The sequence below is a fragment of the Cricetulus griseus genome (assembly GCF_003668045.3).
Source record: "Cricetulus griseus strain 17A/GY chromosome 1 unlocalized genomic scaffold, alternate assembly CriGri-PICRH-1.0 chr1_1, whole genome shotgun sequence".
Lineage (NCBI taxonomy): Eukaryota > Metazoa > Chordata > Mammalia > Rodentia > Cricetidae > Cricetulus > Cricetulus griseus.
In genome coordinates this window covers 7,595,891-7,615,572 of record NW_023276807.1, presented here as the reverse complement: position 1 = coordinate 7,615,572, position 19,682 = coordinate 7,595,891, and the positions used below count along the sequence as shown (strand labels likewise).

General features: G+C 41.9%; 1 protein-coding gene across 1 annotated transcript in view; it reads left to right on the top strand.

Moving 5' to 3' along the window:
- Positions 1-381: 381 nt before the first annotated feature.
- Slc9a2 (solute carrier family 9 member A2) overlaps positions 382-19,682 on the top strand; it is a 78,186-nt gene continuing 58,885 nt past the window's right edge. The window contains exon 1 of the mRNA XM_027386747.2: positions 382-673. Within this exon, the coding sequence (XP_027242548.1) occupies positions 382-673 (292 nt within the window). The remainder of the gene's footprint in view (positions 674-19,682) is intronic.

The window sequence follows — 19,682 nt, the reverse complement described above, 5'->3', positions numbered from 1 at the left end:
GCTTGTCGCACCCGGTCCCCGCGTCCTACCGCCCCGCCACCCGGGCGCCGCGCCCGCCCCGCCCCCGTCCCGCCCGCCCGCGGCGGCCCCGGGCAGGGCCTGCAGCTGCCGGGCATGGGAGGGCAGCCGGCGGCGGAGGGCGGCTGAGCGCGGCCAAGGGACCGCGCGGTGGCCTCCTGTCGCTGCGCGCTCCGCTCGCGGCCACTCACAGCCCCTCGCAGCCAAGACCGAGCTGGCTGGCTGCAGGGACCGGGCCCTGTGGCGGCGGTGGCGTGGTACTCTTTCGCTGTCCCGTTGAGTTGGTGGTGCTGTCCGCGCGCGATGCGCTAAGGGAGCCCAGATCCCTACACCTTGCTGACTGCGCCCCGAGTCGCCGACCCCATGGGACCCTCGGGCACTGAGTGCAGCGTGCGGGCGCCATCGTCTCGGCTTTTGCTGCTGCTACTATTTCTGCAGGTGGCAGTGCCGGCAGGCGCGCTGGCTGAGACCCTGCTGGATGCACCCAGGGCCAGGGGTGCCAGCTCCAATCCGCCAAGCCCCGCCAGCGTGGTGGCCCCGGGAACGACGCCGTTCGAGGAAAGTCGGTTGCCCGTGTTCACCCTAGACTACCCCCACGTGCAAATCCCTTTCGAGATCACTCTGTGGATCCTACTGGCTTCGTTGGCCAAGATTGGTAAGCGAGCTGTACCCGTGGGTGGGGGTGGGGACGATCGTGCTGGGGCTCCTGGTGGGTAATCCGCCAAGTAGGCAAGTAGTTGGTCTCAGATAGTAGTGGCCACCTCCTTCTGTACCAGGGCAGCCTTGGTCAGATAGATTAGTTTCTGTGGGTTGAAAGGTCTCCTGTTCTTAATTCGACGCTGGCCTTGGAAAGCCCCGGGAAGAATAGCCTTTGGTATAGGGACTCACTGCTGACTTCAGCTTGGAACTTCAAGTTTGACAGCTGTGTGCCGAGGTTGAGTGAGACCTGTGTGCTGAGGGAGGCAGAGGACAGGGTGAATTGCATATCGTTTGCAAGTAGAGAGGACAGAAGAGGCCCTGGGCAAGATGTTGAAAGGAAGAGGATGCCTTGGCCAGACACAGACCCTCCCCCTTGTCCCCGACTGATGAAGTACTTAGACTGGGTCGGTGGACACTTGAGTGCATACAGCTGCACTACCAGTGCTCTGTTCCTTCTCTCTGGACCTGTCACTCTCTAGAAAGCCCGTTCTTTAGAGGTAACTGAAGCCAGTGAGATCAGATATTCACAAATAATTAACCCACTTGCCCCACCACCCCCAATTCTTAAGTTGAAAGTGAACAACTCAACACCCGTTTTCTCATCTCTGTTCACCTGCCCACTCCATCATCATGCACACTCAGTTTTACTCCGAATTAAAGTATATTAACTGTTGCTGCTCTGTTCAAAAATTGTAAGGTTAAAAGAGCATGGTGTTCTCTATGTTTTATGCATTCACCTTGCCGGATGTAGTTTTGCATATGTCCCTGCCATTTTAGGGAACTCATTTAAAGGAAGCACTAGTGATTGGAACCCAGGAAATGCTCTATGAGCAGAGAATTATACCAAATGCAATATGGCTATGGAGGGATGCAGGGATCACATCACACAGACTGGTTTCAAGGATGACCAGAGTCTGGTCTGGTCAGTGGGAGCTGTTACCTAGAAACAGCATCCTAGAGAGAAATGAAAGGCATGAAAGGAAAAGGGGTGGTCCAAGCAAGTGGATGATTTCCAACTCTATGGAACTTGCAAGCTCAGCCTGAAATGGACTTCCCAGGTTAGATTAAATCCATTAGTCTCTAATGGTGGTAAGCAAAGGTGTTGTGTACTATGTAATGACTTTGTAGTCTAGAATTGCTGGCTCCAGCCTGATTCACTGGCTGAGTGTTTTAATCCCATCTGAGCGATGGTAGGAGGAACATAGACTTCCCTATCAAGCAAACAGCCACATAGGTTCATGGCCTCTAATAATAGCTGGAGATGTGGTCCTCTTCACATACCCTTCATAGCACCCCTGCCTGGTAGGGAGTGCGGGTGTGAACACTCTCACTCCAGAGAGGTGGAAACCAAAGCTGGAAAGTTCACACTATGAACCACAAAGTCGGATGTACCAAATGTTGACAGGTAGATTGGCTCTGGGTACCTCCCTCTCTGCCTGAATCAGAGCTGGTGGAGGGGTGCCTTTGTGCCATCTTCCATTACTGCTTTTCTCCTCTAACACCCTCTTCTGTTCTTCACTCCTGATTATTTTAATCAGATTAATTACACTAATAACAGCCGCTAGTGGGCACTTAAATTCATTATCCCTCATTTTCACAGCCTTCATCCTGGGTAGATATGATGGTCCTGCTTTGGAGAGGAGGGAGCTGAGACATGAGGAAGCCTAGCAGATGGGTGGAGGGGCCACGTTCCAGCCAGGAGGACCTGATGTCTCATCCTTGGATCCTCCCTGGAGGCTTGTTCTGGTGTGAGGGTTTGTCCATCATTCCTGGAACAGTGAGGCAGGCTTGCAGGTGGTGACAGTCCTGAGAACAGCTGTAGTGGCTGTGCTGTTCCTGTTCCCAATGTCCCAAGATACCTCTGTGCTTCTTGCCTTCTGTCTTGTTCTCTTGGGTGGCCTTTTGGTGCTTTTTCAACCCAGCTGTGGTATTCTATTCATCTTAATGGACATCGTCATCCTAGTTGTGTGGTATTTGGTTAAAAGGTGTCCATGCTTGTGTGAGTCAAAGTTCGAAGGCACCTTTATGTGTCTGTTAGCCATGGTCTTAGCTCGGTGTACCAAATTCCCTGGGCCGCTTCTATTTCAGGTGCCACTATTCCTGCCTTCACAGAGCTGGCTTTGACCATGGTCATCATGCATCACACTTGTCTTCTCCCAACCCCTTTGCCTTTCTTGAACTCTGTACTTCTGTGGCCACTGGGGCAGTGAGGAGGGGACAACACAGGTGTTCTTGTCTCCTTTCCAGAGAGGGGTGCAAGTAGCCAGGTGCTGACTCCCTGAAGTGAAGTGAAGGAAATAGGTCTCAGGACAGGAAATGGAGTTTTCAAGTTTAAAAAAAAAAAAAAGATGTAGGTTGAAGTCTTTCGCTATGTTATTCCTATTTTATAACCCAGTCCTCTTTGGCTGCTTCTGGAGGGATGCAAAAATACCCAGATATGCTCATCTCCCTCCTAGATACTTCCAAGTCTCTAGAATCCTTCCCCTAGACCCTTAACTCTCTCTCTGGCTTTGAACAAGTCTTCCCTGGTACTGCAGAACACTTTCACAGGCCAGAGAAAGAAGTTGTGAAACAGAAACTGTGGGGCTTCTTATTAAATGTTTACACTTTATGTATTGAATATAGCTTATAGTTTATCCATCACTAAAACCAAAATATTCATAGCAAAATGGAACTAGAAAAACATTAGCTTTGTAACCTCATAGCTTCGATGTTTCAAATGTCAATTCTAACTGCTTATAAATGAGTTCATTAAGTTTGGGTCTGATTAATGTTAGTATGCTATGGCTTTATTTATTTGCAGTCTTTATAATAGTAAAGCATGTATGTGTTTTGGGGCAACCTACATGGCCCAAGCTGCCATGGGAAAGATATGAGTCCAGCACACATGAGGATATGAGGTTAATGAAGCAACACAAATGCCAACTCATATAGAAACATATTTCTGTTTGGAGCAGTTTAATGCAGGTACTTGGTGTTCCAGAACTTACCTGCTACAGAGAACAGGGAGAACCATTACCAGTGATTAATCTAAACAAGGATGAACAGGTTGCACTCACTAACATTTGTAGGTGGTTTAAACACAAGTGGTGAACTTAGAATGGCTATCTAGATTACACCGCATCAGGATTTGGAAGTACTCTCACGAGTCAGAAAGTACTCTTGGCCTTTTGCTTTTCTTTCTTTCTTTGTTTCTTTCTTTCATTTGTAAAATGCATAATTCAACTTATCTTCTCATTGCTTCATCTGATTATTGGGGGTGGGCGGGAATCCACTCCCTATTTATTTGGCTATGGATGTAGTTATAAAATTTCCTGCAAGCTTTATGATGGAACCAATGATGATGTGTATATGCAAAGCAGTTTAATAGAGTGTACAAAAGAGCATAGTGAGTTTAGCCCAGCTTGAGGTGAAGCACTTCCTTCCCTTTCCTCTAGATCCTCACATGTGCCCATTCCTAATAGGGCCTCACGGTACAGGTTAATCTCATAATGCATTGATTTTTTTTCTTTGGTACAGTAAAACCAACATACTTGGCCTGCTGAACCTTGCATGTAGGGTTAGAGCTCTAAGCTGACAATATGAGGAATACAGAGGGAGAAGCCTAACACAGTTTCATGGTGAGCCTTCCAGTGGTCTGACCTGCTGGCTCCCCTCTTGAGCTGTGCCTTTGGGGGCTGTGCTTGCTCTAACCTGAGTGAACATGACTATATGCTACTTCTGCTCAAGGTTCAGGGACAGAGCACTGGGTCTCATCTTTACAGTAACCCTATTCCCTTTTTTGTTCCATGGTTCTCTGTGTGCTCTTTTACTGCACAGGGGGCTTGAAGGGGGTTGGTCTATTTGCTTCTCCTACCTGGTATCCCTGCTAACCCTTGGCCTTTTTATTTTCTTGGCCCCGCAGCTGGAGGTGAGGGCACAGCATTTTCTATTTCTCTCCATCTTGCTGTTTGGAAAACAGGTTATTATTGTTATCACAACTATTGTTGCTGTTATTATTACTATTTTGAGGGAAAGGCAAAACATTTGGCCCATGAAGGTGTCTGTTCTGGGCTCCAGGTGGCCATGAGTTTGAAATATGAGATTCAAAAGTTGTGTAGCTTCCTGAATTACAGAGAGATTTTTCTCTCTGAAAAAAAAAATGTCTTCCTACACTTGCCTTATTCTTTGTCTAGTCTGTCTGAAGCTTATGTACCATCTGAGGATGGCTGAGGTGAAGTTCACTGTCTTTGTATCTTATTTTTTACATACCATGTGCCTGCTGGCTTGTGCTGTGACTTAAGAAAGCCAAAAGAATGATTCAGACTCTATTTACCTTGGAAGCATCATCTATGCTCAGGGTTACCCATGTGGTTTGGGTCTGAAAAGAGAATGCAGTAGCTTTTTCATTTCTTTCTAAACACTAATTCATACGCCATCAAGAATAATGTCAGGACTGTACAGGCACAGTGTTTTGACTTTTAAAATAAGAACAGTTTTTTTTTTTTTGGTTTGTTTTTGTCGATTGAAAAGCCTTACCGTTTCTCAACTTTAATGAGGATAATTTTATTTACCATTAGTAGGGAACTTAGTTCTTCTGAAGGTGAAGCCCTAAGAAGTATTATAAATACAACACACACACACACACACACACACACACTTTCTCTCTCACACACAAACATGTTGTCTTTGTAGGCCTGTAAAAGCTCACCTGTAGAGCCAGGTGGTGGTGGCTCAGGCCTTTAATCCCAATACTTGGGAGACAGAGGCAGGAGGATCTCTGAGTTCCAGACCAGCCTGCTCTACAAGAGCTAGTTCCAGGACAGGCTTCAAAGCTACACAAGGAAAACCTTTCTCTAAAAACGAAAAAATTAAAAAAAATTAAAAAAATAAAAAAGATAAAAATAAAAATAAAAAATAACAAACAACAACAAAAAACCCACCTTACCTTTAAAATCAGGTGAATTTGGTGGTTCTGCCACAGGGACAAAGTTGGGATGATTCAGTTATTTTAATATGCACAGTCATAGTGCTATCAGGTTTATCTGTGTCTCTTTGAGTCTGTTTTGATCATTTATATTTTTTATGTCATTTGAAATTTTAATTTACTGAAATAGAAAAACTTTTTCAGAGATCTTAAAAATCTTTTCCTTAAAAAGGGGTATGTTCACATACCCCTTTTATTACTAATAAGTTTACCCATGTCTTTCTTCATCTTGACCAAAGTAAATTATTTTTTTCTCTTGTATTTTTTTAAAAAAATTCTTGTTGGTTTCTAATTTTACAGCTTTTTAAAAAAATAATTTTGTGGCTTTCCTACTCAATATTTATTTAGTTATTAAACTGAAAGCTTAAAGCTTAGAGCATCAATTGTAGATTTTATTTTTCAATAGTAGATCAATTTTCACCTCCCAAGAGTAACTAGTTCACTAAAGTCACCAAGAATGGGAAACACAATTACTGTTGTTTTAAATGCATATCAAATATATGTGTTTTTTGAGACCATCTGAGCTCCAAAATTGACATGTATTTGTGCTAAAAATACTCAATAAAACGGGCAAAATAACTTCTGTGCTCTACTCAGCTCCTGGGACTGCTAAACAATCCGTTTTTTTTCTGAATCATTCTCAAGTGTTCTCTTGAGCCCGTTCTTTTCAAAGCCAAGGCATATTGTACCATTTAAAGTGAGTCACAAACAAGACCAATTCAGGATGCTTCAACTGTGTACGAATAATCTTTATTGAGAATAAAAAATAACACAGAGCTCTGGGAGACAGAGGCAGCGGGATCTCTGTGAGTTTGAGACCAGCTTGGTCTACTGGGTGAGTTCCAGCCTAGACAGAGAAACCCTGTCTCCACCCCCTCAAAGAATTGTAGAAAAAATCATACCGATAAACATATTGAGGCTGCGTTTATTTCAAGATTTCTTTTGTTTTTTCTTAGATTTATTAATTTTATTTTATGTGTGAATGTTTTTGTCTGCATGAATGTATGTGTACCATGTGAGTGTTTGGTGCCTGTGGAGGTCAGAAGAGGGCACTATATCTCCTGGAAAAGGACTTACAGGTGGCTTTTTAACCACTATGCAGGTGCTGGGGATTGAACTCAGGTCCTCTAAGAGAGCAACAAAGTGTTCTTAACTGCTGCACCATCTCTCCAGTCCAAGGGCTGTGTTTTATTTATTTATCTATTTTTAATTATACAGCATTGATTGCATTCTGATCAGAAAACTGTGCTAGTGGTTTTATTATAGTCTCAGTTGTTTTGTTCTGTGTGGACTATGGTGAGGCTATTTTAATATCAGAATTTGAATTTTCTGTGTAAAAGATGGAAAAAGTAAAAGTATTCAGTGCCATATGTATACACTCACACAGACACTTGATCAAGTTTCTAATCATGGCATTAGACTCTTCAATACGATTATTGGGTTTGGGCTTGTTTATCAGCTTCTGGCCCGTATAAAACCTACCACTAAGAGGGTCTATGGCTAATTTTGTCAACTTTTATCTTATCTGTTTTGAGCCCATGTTCTCAGGTGTGTATTGATTCAATATTGTTACATCTTCTTGGTCCTTCCTTTATAGCTTTCTTTGTGGCTCCTATTTGGATTTTTGGTAGCATTGCTGTAACTCAAAATAGAACTGGATTTTGCACATCCTTTTTCTCTTGTCCCTGTTGCCACATCAATATTTCTCAGATACATCCTTTCCTATATCTTACTAGAAAATTAGATGCATCATTTTTATTTAGGTGTGTCTCATTAAAGCACATAAAGCTGTATTTTTCTTTAAAATTTGAAATCTCTGCAGTTTAAAAAAAGAATATTACTACATTTATTGTAATGATTTATTGGGGCACGTTTTAGTCTATGTTTCTACTTGATGTCTTTATTTTTCTTTTCTTCCAATATTTTGACTTCGCAGCAGCAATTTTCTTATTTATCTAACGCATAACTGCTTCTTCCCCTTTCCCTCCCTTCCCTTCCCTTCCCTTCCCTTCCCTTCCCTTCCCTTCCCTCCCCCCCATCAGACATAGCATTTGCTGTTTCCATTGGCATTATTAGCGTATTCCTGAATATGCTTGAGCTCATACATTTAAAAGCCTATTTCCAAGTTTAAATCGATCCACAAAGGCTTTCTATGTGTAGTGTTGATTTAGATTTGTAGACATGTTCATCACTTTTTGTCATGGTTACTTCTAGATCTTCCTTTTAGATTATTCCCCTTGTCCTCACATATATTCTTCAGTGGATACTTCAGGGGCAGCCTTGGTCTTTAGCCTTATTCAAACCTTTTTTTCTTGGTGGTAGGGTTTTTACCCAGGGCATCTTACATTCTAGGCAAGTGCTCTGCCACTGAGTTCTGTCCCAGCCCTTTGAAAATGTCATTAATTTGATTATACTCTGCAATGAAAATTAAACTGAGTATAGGGCTTGGCATTATTTTAATTACAACATATGATATCATTGCTTTCTGCCCTCTTTTATCCTAAGGGCTATTGTGTTACCCCACAGCCCTATGGAATTAATTTGACTTTTTCATGTCTTTTTTTTTTTTTTTGGTCTCTGGTTATTTCTGATAATTGACTCTTGTCTCCTTGTGTCCAGAAACATTTATGTGATTCTTCTCCCATAGTATTTGTTATGTGCCCTTTTCTTAATTGTTTTCTATCTCTTTTCCTTTCTCTGTTACTTATTTTCTACTTCATCAAATCTCTTTGTTTCCAATTTACCATACTGCCTACAATATGCTTCTAATTTGTAGTTAGCCTTCTCAGAAGACTTTAAATCTTCACTGAATTCTCCTTTCAACATTTTTGTGCCCTTTGCAAGTCTATCTGCCTTTTATTCATGCTGCTTTACTTAATTATACTTATTATAGCAATTGCTTACTTTCCTTCCATAGTCATTTTATAGTTCCCATCAGCATTCATATTTTTTTTCTAACTTTGTGTTGTACATTCTTACATTTACTACATCTCCTAAGGTTCCCTTTTGGATGTTAATATCTTACATGGACTCCTATTTTTTTTTTTTTTTTTTTTTTTACTTAGTCTCACTAAGAGATACTGGTTTGGCTGAGCCTATGGACCTTACAGCTCATTCTTACAAAAAATGGTCCTTAGTGTTTCCTTTCAGTGATGAGTTTTAGCATTTGTTTCACAGCTTGGCTTTCCTGTGTGAACTGAGTGGTGTGTGACGAGGACCGACCTGGAATTCTATTTCTATCACAGGTGAGTTTCTTCCTGACCTGGTGCCAAATAGAATTGGCCAGTTTCCTTTCCTTTTTCCCTGGCTACAAGCATCTTCCCCCCCCTCTTATTTATTTATTTAGGACAAAGCAGTTCCTTGAGATTCAGGAATTTATTCAAGGCCCTTCCTCCAGGGGTTTAAGTCTTACTACCTCTTCTCATGTAGGTGTTACAATATCAGGTCCCAGCACAGAGGACATGCATGAAGTCCTGTCTGGAACTCCCTTGGCTCACCGTGGCCTAAAAGCCTACTGATGCCTCTTGCTTGGGTTTCTTTCCTTATGTCTGGTTTCCTAGACATTATCTTCTATGCTGACCCAGGTAACCAGACATTTATACTATAATTTGTTCTGAGAGGAGGATATATTTACATTTATACTGTTCAATACTATAGTGCTAGTTTGTATGAGACTTTTTAAAGAAATGCTTTTTAAAATGTAGTGTGTGTGTGTGTGATATTTATATTGTTGTATCAAGGTGCATGGTACATGTGCAGGGTTCAGAGGATGATATTGCGGTGTTTCTTCTCTCCATCTACCTTTAAGTGAGTTCTAAGGTTATACACAGGTTATTAGATTTACATCTTCAGGCTGCACATGTCTTCATCCCCTAAGCCACTTTGCCTTCAAAGAAAGGTTTTCATACATTATTTAAGGTCTATGGCTAGATTGCAATGGCTTCTCCTTTGCAAGGAAAAAATTACCTTCCTCATTTTAAAGCTATCAGGCTATGAAAGTGTGGTTATGCCGACTTTATTTTTTTAAAGATTTTATTTATTTATTATGTATACAACATTCTGCTTCCATATGTATCTGCACATCAGAAGAGGACACCAGATCTCATAATAGATGGTTGTGAGCCACCATGTGGTTGCTGGGAATTGAACTCAAGACCTTTGGAAGAGCAGTCGGTGCTCTTAACCTCTGAGCCATCTCTCCAGCCCCGCTCACTTTATTTTATTATCTGTATTTTCTTGCTTGTACAGAAGAGTCCTAGCTCAGTCAGGAGTTGAAGTATTCAAGGACTATATGTCCTTAAATACCTTAGAGATAGGGCATTCCAGTTCTATGTTTCATTCTTGCCTTAGATCTCTGGTGAGTCTTCACTTCCTTGGGTCTCTCATTTGACTACTCAAAGTCGGGATTAGTCTCTATGCTTAATATTTCTATATGGACAATGTGAGAAGATTCTGTACAACAAAGCTTTTTAAAAATGAATTTGTTTATTTATTTTACATCCCCACTGCAGTTCCCTCCCTCCCCTCCTCCCAGGTCATTTCCCACCCCACCCCCCTCTATTCCCACCCTCCAATCCACTCCTCCTTGTTTCTGTTTAGGAAAGGGCAGATATCACAAATCATGGCATATCAAGTTGCAGTAAGATGAAGCACCTCCCAATGTATTAAGGCCAAGCAAGGCGACCCAGTATGGGGAGTGGGATCTCGAAAGCTAGTAAAAGAGTCGGAGACAGCTCCTGTTTAGCTTCTAACAAAGCAAAAGAAACTGAAGCCAGGAGAGGTGTGTGTTTATTATCTGAAAGTGATGTGTGGACATGGGTGGGTTGTCACTGTGAATGATGCCTGCTCAATTGCAGGTTACTTACTTGCAATTATGTCTTTTTAAAGTAATGAGTCATAATTGAGGTACTTCCTGCAATAATTCCATGCATTGTTCATCATGGGCTTTCTCATCTTGATGTATAAAGTTCATTCCTTGTTTGAAGACATCTTTATTTTCTTCCACCTCTCCACTCATCCCACAGACAGACACAGTCATTCTCTACAAGCTCTCCACGTGAGTGATTCATACTTGACAGAGGAACACCATATTATTTCTTCATTTTGGTGTACAAAGGCTTACATGGAAAAGAGAGAGAAGTATTGAAACACATAATTGTATTTAGAAACACATATTGAAGGCTTAGGGGGCGTGTAGCTTGTTGGTATATAACTTATTCTGTATTTATTTATTTATTTATTTATGTCTAGCATTAACAAGGAGCTGGGTCTGAGCTCCATAGGAAAGCACCTTTGAGATGTGTAAAAGTTTTCCCTGGCTGTTGCTTTTGCCTTTTGAGTTTTGTGTAGTTCGGGCTGTCCTTGACTTTTCTATAGAAACAAAGAATTCTTGATTGAGTCTCCTGCCTCTGCCTCCAGAGTGCGGGATTACGAGCCATGTGTTACCAAGCCCTGCCAAGATTTACCTCTTCATGTAAAGTTCCTCAGGTCACCACCGGACAGTGAAATAGTTGCACTTTCATATTTCTATGTCTTAGCCACTGATAATTCTGCTACTCCCAATTCCTGAGCTTGCTTCTCAGGATCTGCAGGCTGGAAACCTGAACACTGTCATGAGACAAGCATTGTCTTCTCTTGCCCCATCACCAGGGAGGGGAGTAATGGATGAGATGCTCACAGTTTCTTTCTCAAGGCAATAATAGCTAAGAAGGAGAAGACATTAGTCCCGCCAGCTCTTTGGCCACATGCTTCCTTAGATGCTCTCCATGTTACGTAATCCTCATAGTAATGCAAGAATGTCATCCCAAATTTCAAAACACAGAAGAAAACATGAGGTCAAGGGAACTTAACTACTTTGCTCCAGACAGACCAGCTGACAAGGTTGACCTGGGGCCATAGCTAGTTCTTCATCTCTGCGTAGTGTTACCTCATCATTTCCTGGAAGAAAAAAAAAAAGTATTGAAATACAGGTAGGCCACGTTTCTGTGGGGCCTGCTTCTGTGCATTCGACCAATAACGCATCAGAAGCATTAGAGATATATTGGATCTATATACCAAACACTGGATTATGAATGGATATTTTTCTTGTTATTATCATGCTATAGTATAGCTATTAAATGGCACTTAGATTGCTCATGTGTTATAAGTCATCTAGACTTAAGTGTGCAATGTAAGTCTGTAAGTTTGCAGTAAGCATGTGTGTAGGTTCTATGTAAATATTATACCAATATGTGTAAGAGACTATGCTACCTGAAGGGGGATTGTAGAACAAATGTCCAGAAACTTTGAAGGTCAACTGTATTACAGGCCCACCTGTAGTCTCCAGAGTGTCTTCGTGGACCTGATCTACTCGTTCTTTCCTTGGAGACAAAGAGCTGTCCTTGAGTCTCATGCTTGACCCTTCTTATCTCTTTTGTCCAGGTTAGACCACCATCATAAAATCAGGCTATAGTGGTAATTCCATCTGTGTCCCTCACAGGGTGATTGTTAGAACCAATTAAAATAATTCAGAGAAGCAGCTTGTGGCCTAGAGTCCCTTGTAATACCAGTTCTTAGCAACCCCTCTAAGTTCAGTGGGATGGAAAGAAGGAGACAGAACCCAGTAGCAGCATCAAAATTGGAACATGAGTCTAGAATTTTGGAGTCTTAGTGAGTCCTTTTGTTGTGGTGATAGTGGTGGTGTAGAGAAGGTAGAATATTTATGTTTTGAGGTACAATAATCCTCCCTTATCTATGAGTTACTTCCCAAAGTATCATTTACCTATAGTCACTCATCATGGTCAGGAGGAATCATTTCATTAATTTCAATAGTCCTGTTTCTTTCAAGAGATAATGCTTGGGGTTGGAGAGATGGCTCAGTGGTTAAGAGCACTTACTGCTCTTACATAGAACCAGGCTCTGTTCTCAATCAGTATTAATGTCAGAAGGCTTACAACCACCTGTAACTCCAGCTCCTGAGGTAGCAGTGCTCATAAGCACATATCCAAACACACACACGCACACGCACACGCACACGCACACGCACACGCACATGCGCACGCCCGCACACACACACACAAAATTAGGACAAAAATAATCATAATAAAAGAGAGAAAATTTGTACCAAACTAACTAGGTTACTGTAGCTATTTTATTTATCAGTAGCAATTGTTGCTCAACTCATACTGTGTCTGTCTTACAAGCTCAAATTTATCATCAGTATGATTGTGTATGCAAAACATAATATACACATAGGTTTCAGTACTATTTCTGGTTTCCGATATCTACTGAGGATCTTTGAATATGTCCCATAGATAAGAGTGAGGATTCTGAACATATTCAATATGTTAAGGAATCACACGTCAGAGAAACATGGGCTACTATATAGATTCTAATAGATATTTACATGTGAAAAATTCTAAATAGTCTTTTTTTATTGAATACATGCCTACTTAATGTTAGATCACCATGTACATTTGGGAACCTAACCACACACAAGTGACATGCATTAAGATGTGGTCTTTGTGAAGGAAGGGACTATGCCTATTTGACTTAACTGTCTGGAATTGTATCTGACATGTAGTAAGGAGTCAATAAATAATTATTAAGTATGTGAATAATAGTTAGAAAACCCCTTTGTTTCTCCACACTCACCTACAGTAATTAAGGTAACAAAACACCCTGTATGACACCCATGGTTTGAACGTACTGTTCTGACACATATATTATTTATTTGCCGTTTCACTCTCAAATATCTTTGCCTTTCCACTTGCTTATAACATGCATTCTACTCTTGAACATACTTGAGTGGTCACCTAAACTCTAGTTCCCAGAATCCCAGCCCAGCCACTTAACTAGTTGGGAGTCTGAAGTCACATGATTGCCCTCACTCACCTCTGTTATTTCACTGTCATTATCAGTAAGCCACTGATAATGACAACTTCTTCATTCAGCTGTCCTGAGGTCAGAGTTGTCATGCTTCAAACTTGCTGTCTTAAAGACCTCAAAAGTGTGGCTAGCCCCAATGAGAACAGATACCTTTCTCCCTTCCCAAAGCATAACGGCACACTGCAAAAGTCTGTTTGGTCCATTTGTTCCGAGGCAAGTTGTTCAGTTATTTAGATGTTCAGGCCTCCTGCTGTTGGTGTTATAAATAGGCTTCTATCCAAGTCATACATATTTCAGTTTCCAACGTTGCATAAGTGAAAATAAAGAAAATGGTCTGTCTGCTTTTGCTTAGTTTGCCATGGAAAAGAAAGGCAATGCACACCCATTGTTGTTACTAGTTCCTCCTTGGAAACTGAAGGCTGAGCAGCCAGGCATAATAGGTGGAGGCCAAACCAGGCCCTGAATATGGGACCTCTCACAGGCAAGGTGTGCCCTCTCTGTGGAAGCAAGCTGTGTCTTTGACACTGCTCTGATGCTTCCCTGGTAACCCAGAGCTGTCACACGTATCCATGGATAAGTCAATTATGCACAAGCAGTGGAAGTACACTGTATAACATATATAACACATAAAATATAATATGTTAATGTATAATGCATCAATATATATTACATAATAACATATTACCTAATATGTAAATATGATAATATACAGTATAATACAATATATATTATATAGCTATAATTATAATATATAAACATATATGTGTGTGTGTGTGTGTGTGTGTGTGTGTGTTCTCCCATTGTTTTCCCTTTTCCTCTCCATACTCTTGATGAACTCTTGCTACCCAGTGTGTGTGCCCCACTGCATACAATTGTGGTGGCTCAGACACAGATGAGCATCAGTTGAGGGTTACCCCTTAGAAAGAAACACTTACCAGTGGCTATACCAAAAGTAATACGACTTTCTCCTTGCAACAACCATTAGTGCCTATAGGGCTTCATGGAAGTGTGGGACCTCATTACTCCCCCCACACACACAGGATAGACTGTTGATGGTCCCATAGAGAGAGAATACTGGGGGTGGAAAGGTTTAGTTTCTATGATGTTTTGAGACAGGGTCTTGTATCCTAGGATGGCATAGGACTACTGATCTTTCTGCCTCGACTTCCAGTAGATGAGATAGCCCATGTGCAGCAGTGAATTGAGCTTTCGTCTTTTCCAGCTGATTTTTCCTCCTGGTATTCATACTTGGCAAGAATATGTTGATAGCATAAATTGTGGGCTACATTCTTAGTGGAACAACACCTATCTTTCCTAACTCTGTTCAGGAAGATGTGGAAGATGATGCTCATGGCTGCTCAGTGATTCACAGCTTCAAAGAAATCAGAACACATTCTGTCTGTGTGAAACAGCCCTGGCCCCAGGTATCTGTGTTCTGCTGTCCAGGCTGACCTTCTTCTCAGCTTAGGGTACCCTCTATCTGGCCATTTATGTATGACTGAGATACTGGCCACAACCTCCATGGAGGTTCAGCACACAGGCCCTAGGACACAGACCTCTTGTTTTTTACTTGTTACAATGTGTACAGTTAAAACCAGAACTTCCATTATTTTTATTTTTTTTAGTTATTTCACAACTGTAATCTATTCTGTTCCTCAGAAGAGTGTTTCTTTTATCTTGTGTTGTGTTCCTGCTGATACTCATTCATGTACAAACACAGTGCTTCTCAACCTTCCTAATGCTGCAGCCGTTTGATACAGTTCCCTCATGTTGCAGTCATCCCCCATCATAAAGTTATTTTTGTTGCCACTTTATAACTATAATGTCGCTGCTTTTATGAATCATAATATAATGTAAAATTTGGGGGGGGGTAGATAGAGGTTTGCTACATGGGTTGCAACCCACAGGTTGAGAACCACTACTCTAAGGCCATCCAAGAGTATTGATTGTTTTGCTGGAGAGTTGGCTGATCAGATAGGTTATCTTTGTGCTTCAGGACTTTGTTTCCTCTGCAGGAATGACTCATGATGCTTCAGGCTTTTGTTTGAGGCCGATCAAGGCAGCAGACCATGATAGTTCCTAGATCTCAGGACAAATACACAAAATTGGCAAAACCCCAGTTTTGTGTTTGTCCATCAAGTGAGTCAATGGGGTTGACTATTAATTTAATGATGAATAACAACTGTGGTGACAGTGGAGCCTTGAGATCCTCCATTGGGCCTGAAAACACCTATGTTCAGCCAGGCACTCAAGGGAGCCCCCATAGTCTGCAGCTGCAGGCAAATGGGAAGACACTTGGGTGTGCAGATCACCACCCAGGTAATCAGAAAGAGGGAGGAGGCAGAGCTAATGAAAGGGTGAGATTGTAAGCAGTTTAAAAAACAGAGGAATTTCGCAGGTGGTGCAGTTTCTTAGTTTAGCCTGTGTATTAGTTACTTTTCCATTACTGTGAAGAAACACCATGACCAAGGTAACTTACAAAAGAAAACGTTCAATGGAAGTCTTACAGTTTCAGAGGGTGAGTTCGTGACCATCATGTTGGGGAGGAGGGTGGCATGGCTGCAGGTAGACAGACATGGCCACTATGGAGCAGTATTGAGAGCTTACATATTGAGATAACAACCACTGGGCAGAGAGAGAGACAGCTAGAGAGACAGCTAACTGGAATGATGAGGCACATAGCTTCTCTAATAAGACTACCACACCTCCTAATCATTCCCAAACAGTTCCTCCAACTGAGGACCACGAATTCATACATATGTGTCTATGGGGCCCAGCCATTCTCTTTCAAACCACCACATTCCACTCCCTGGGCTCCACAGGAGCCACTAGAGTACAATTATTTCCCCTGTCCTGTAAATAAGTGGTGACTGTTGTAGAGCGTTAGCAACCACTTAATTGAAAAGTGAAATTAGATGGCAATTACTGGCAATTGTGGATTCCTTTCCTATACTTCCATCTATTTATTTTAAGTAACTTGTCACTTTGTTTAGCAACCAGCCTCCTAAAGGAATAAAATCCAACCATAAAATAAAGTTCCCACCCAAGGTGGTTGCAAGGGTGGGGTAACCTCCTTGGAAAAAACTTGTATAATTTTTAAGGACAGCAGGACACAAACAACGAAACCCAAATCAGCATCAATCATTTACTAACACATGGGCTGAAAGAGAGACAAGGCCTAGGATTTAGCCTCTACTCCAAGGCAATAGAGTGAAAATCACTGGACTATTGGCCATGTTAAAGCACACGCAAGTCCTTGTCACTGCCAGTCCAGTGCCATGCTCCTTCCCTTAGCTAAACTGTGCAAAGGGCTTTTTCAGAAAGGGTAGCTGGAACTTAAGGACATCTGAACTCTAATTCCACCTAAATAATGCTTCCACATTGGAACCTGTCACCTAGGAAGAATCTCTTGACATTGAACTGCCCCTTCTTAAATTATTTTGTTAAATGGTGTTTCTAAGGTGTGTGGAGGGGAGGGGAGGCAAAACACCCTGCAGGATGCCTAGAACACTAGGAGAGACTTAGAGATTATAAAAATGTCTCAACAGGTTCCCCACAAGTTGAATGACCTCTACTCGGGCTTCTCCCATGAAACATGAGATCAGGACTTTTCTAAGTAAGAATACTTAGCATGTCCAAGAGCAGCACTCTGTGTTTTAACAGCAGGGATCTCATTTCCCACCTGGCTATATGAGAAATTCCCCTGGCATCTGTGCATGACTCTTCTCCTCTTGAAGAGGTGCACATTTCACACCCAGATAGGATATATACAGAAAACTTTGCAATGTGTCCAGGGTCATTGCTGTTATTTCCTGGAGCAGAATTACAGTGTGACACAACTCAGCCAGTTCTAATTACCAGGCTTTCTTAAAGGTGTCTTTCATGTATTTTGTTTTCACTGCACTGGGCTCCAAGAGAACTGTGCATGGTTCCCGGCATGCCCGCAGAAACAATACTCTTCTGCTAAATGCTGAGTGTCTGAGTGTGCTAATGGAACATTCTGCCCATCTTCCAAAGCAGAGGATGGCACTTCCATCCATCCCCACCCCTGGCTCATGAGTGGATTGGAGTAATTTGAGATGATGAGATGATGTCCATCAGCAGGAAGTGGCCACCCTGTCCAGGTACATTTCATATAAAGTTCAGAACTATTAATTACCCTAGGTCAAAAGTGAATCCTGTGATTGACAGAGAAGCCAGTGTTCCTTTGTTTATGGGTTTCTGTGTAACACCTCCTCTGTCCTTCAGATGTAAGCTCAGCTTGCTTGCTTAGGTTTAAAAGTAAGGAATTAGTTTACTTTGTACAAGATCAAGGTATGAAATTATTCAGTACCTGCACAAAGATATGTTTTTAGCTGCTCTTTTAGTTACTTTCCTAAAGGCTGTGACAGAATTCCTGGCAAGAGTAAGTTAATGAGGAAAAGGCTTCTTTACACTCTTTGTTTGGGGGTGACAGTCTTTAATGGTAGGGGAGGCAAATGGAGAGCTCGAGGTGTCTGGTCACACTTCATCCACTGTCAGAAAGCCTGGGATGTGAACACTGCTACTCAGCTGGCTTACTCCTTCCCATCTTTCCCAGGTTTATTCGGTTCAGGTCTCCAGCCCATGAGATAGTGCCATTCACATTCAGGATGGGCTTTCGCTCGAGTGACACCTCTCTGGAAATGCCCTCACAGACATGCCCAGAGGTGTGTCTCCTGGTTGATTCTAAATATAGCCAACCTGGAAATGAAGATTAAAAAAACCAAAGTCTCTCCTTTCGCAACTTCACACACAGACACATCACTTCAACTCATAATATTCCCCAACCTGGTTCCTAAAGTCTCATGTTTATCTCATAATTCAAAATGTGTCTAGTCTACCTCTGAAAGTCTCCACAATCACTGAACATTCATGCCACAGCCCTTTCCAAAACCCCAGAGTCTATACTGCAGTCTTGCCTGAAACTCAAGATGATCTCGTAACTGTAAGCCTCCACCAAATAAAAACAAATTATATACTCCCATTATTCCGTGGCACAGGGCTTATTTTGGGTCATGGTTTGTGGGGTATGGCAGGGATAGGGAATGCATGGTGGTGAGATGGCTAGTCATATAACGTCCACAGGAAGCAGAGAGATAAATGCTAGTAGTGAACTTGCTTTCTCCTTTCTCCCCCTTTAATCATTCTAGGACCCCAGCCCATTGGATAGTGTCATTCATATTCAGGCTGGGTTTTTGCCTTCTGAGTAAGATTAACTCAGCACTGCTCAAGCACTCACAGATATGCCCAGAGTACCCAGAGTGTTTTTCCTAGGTGATTTTAAATCCAGTCAAATAATATAATCCAGTCAAATATCCAGTCATCATAAAGATTATCTATCATCCATGCTCTTGTGTATGCCTGTATGTTAAAATTTCTGGAAAAACTGTGAGTTTTTATGCCACCAAAGGAGTCAGCACTGAGAGTACCTGGGGATGTCTCTGGTTGTCATTGAATATTCATTGAAATATATTTAGGAATGTATTAGAGGGCTATACCGTGCCATTATGTTATAAAAGAGGGGCAACAATGAAACTGTGCATTTTAAAGTGTCTGTTGTGTAGGCTCAGCACCCTTGGCACACAGGAGAGCTTCACCTGCGAGTCTCCTACCCAGCACCGACTTGAGCAGTAGGATCTTGGAGAGAGCCTAGCCCCCAAGGCGCCTGCTCACGTTCCCTGTGAGCTGATTAGTCAGTATTACTTGTTATTCCCATTCTCCCCTGTTACTTCTCAAAGAATACTACTTCCCAAACACCTCTGTGTGGGGGACAGAAGAGTTCCCTGTTATTAGGGGACAAATGCTTTCAATTTTTGTCTCTATCAAATTGCTGAAAGCAACCTCCTAGGCATCTGTGTCTCTGACCCTAGGGGACATGTCCTTTTGCCAGAGAGGAAACCTTCTATCAGTGTTGAATGCAGGGGAGTCCATGAAGAAGCATCTCTCTCTCTCTCTCTGTGTGTGTGTGTTAAGTACACATGCTTATCTTTTATGTTCATATATTCCATATTCAACGGTTTTTGATTCTATGAAGACGATTACCAAGTTTCTGATTAAAAGACTAAATTTCTAGTTATGGATATTGGAAGAATCTACTGAAAAAAATTTTGAC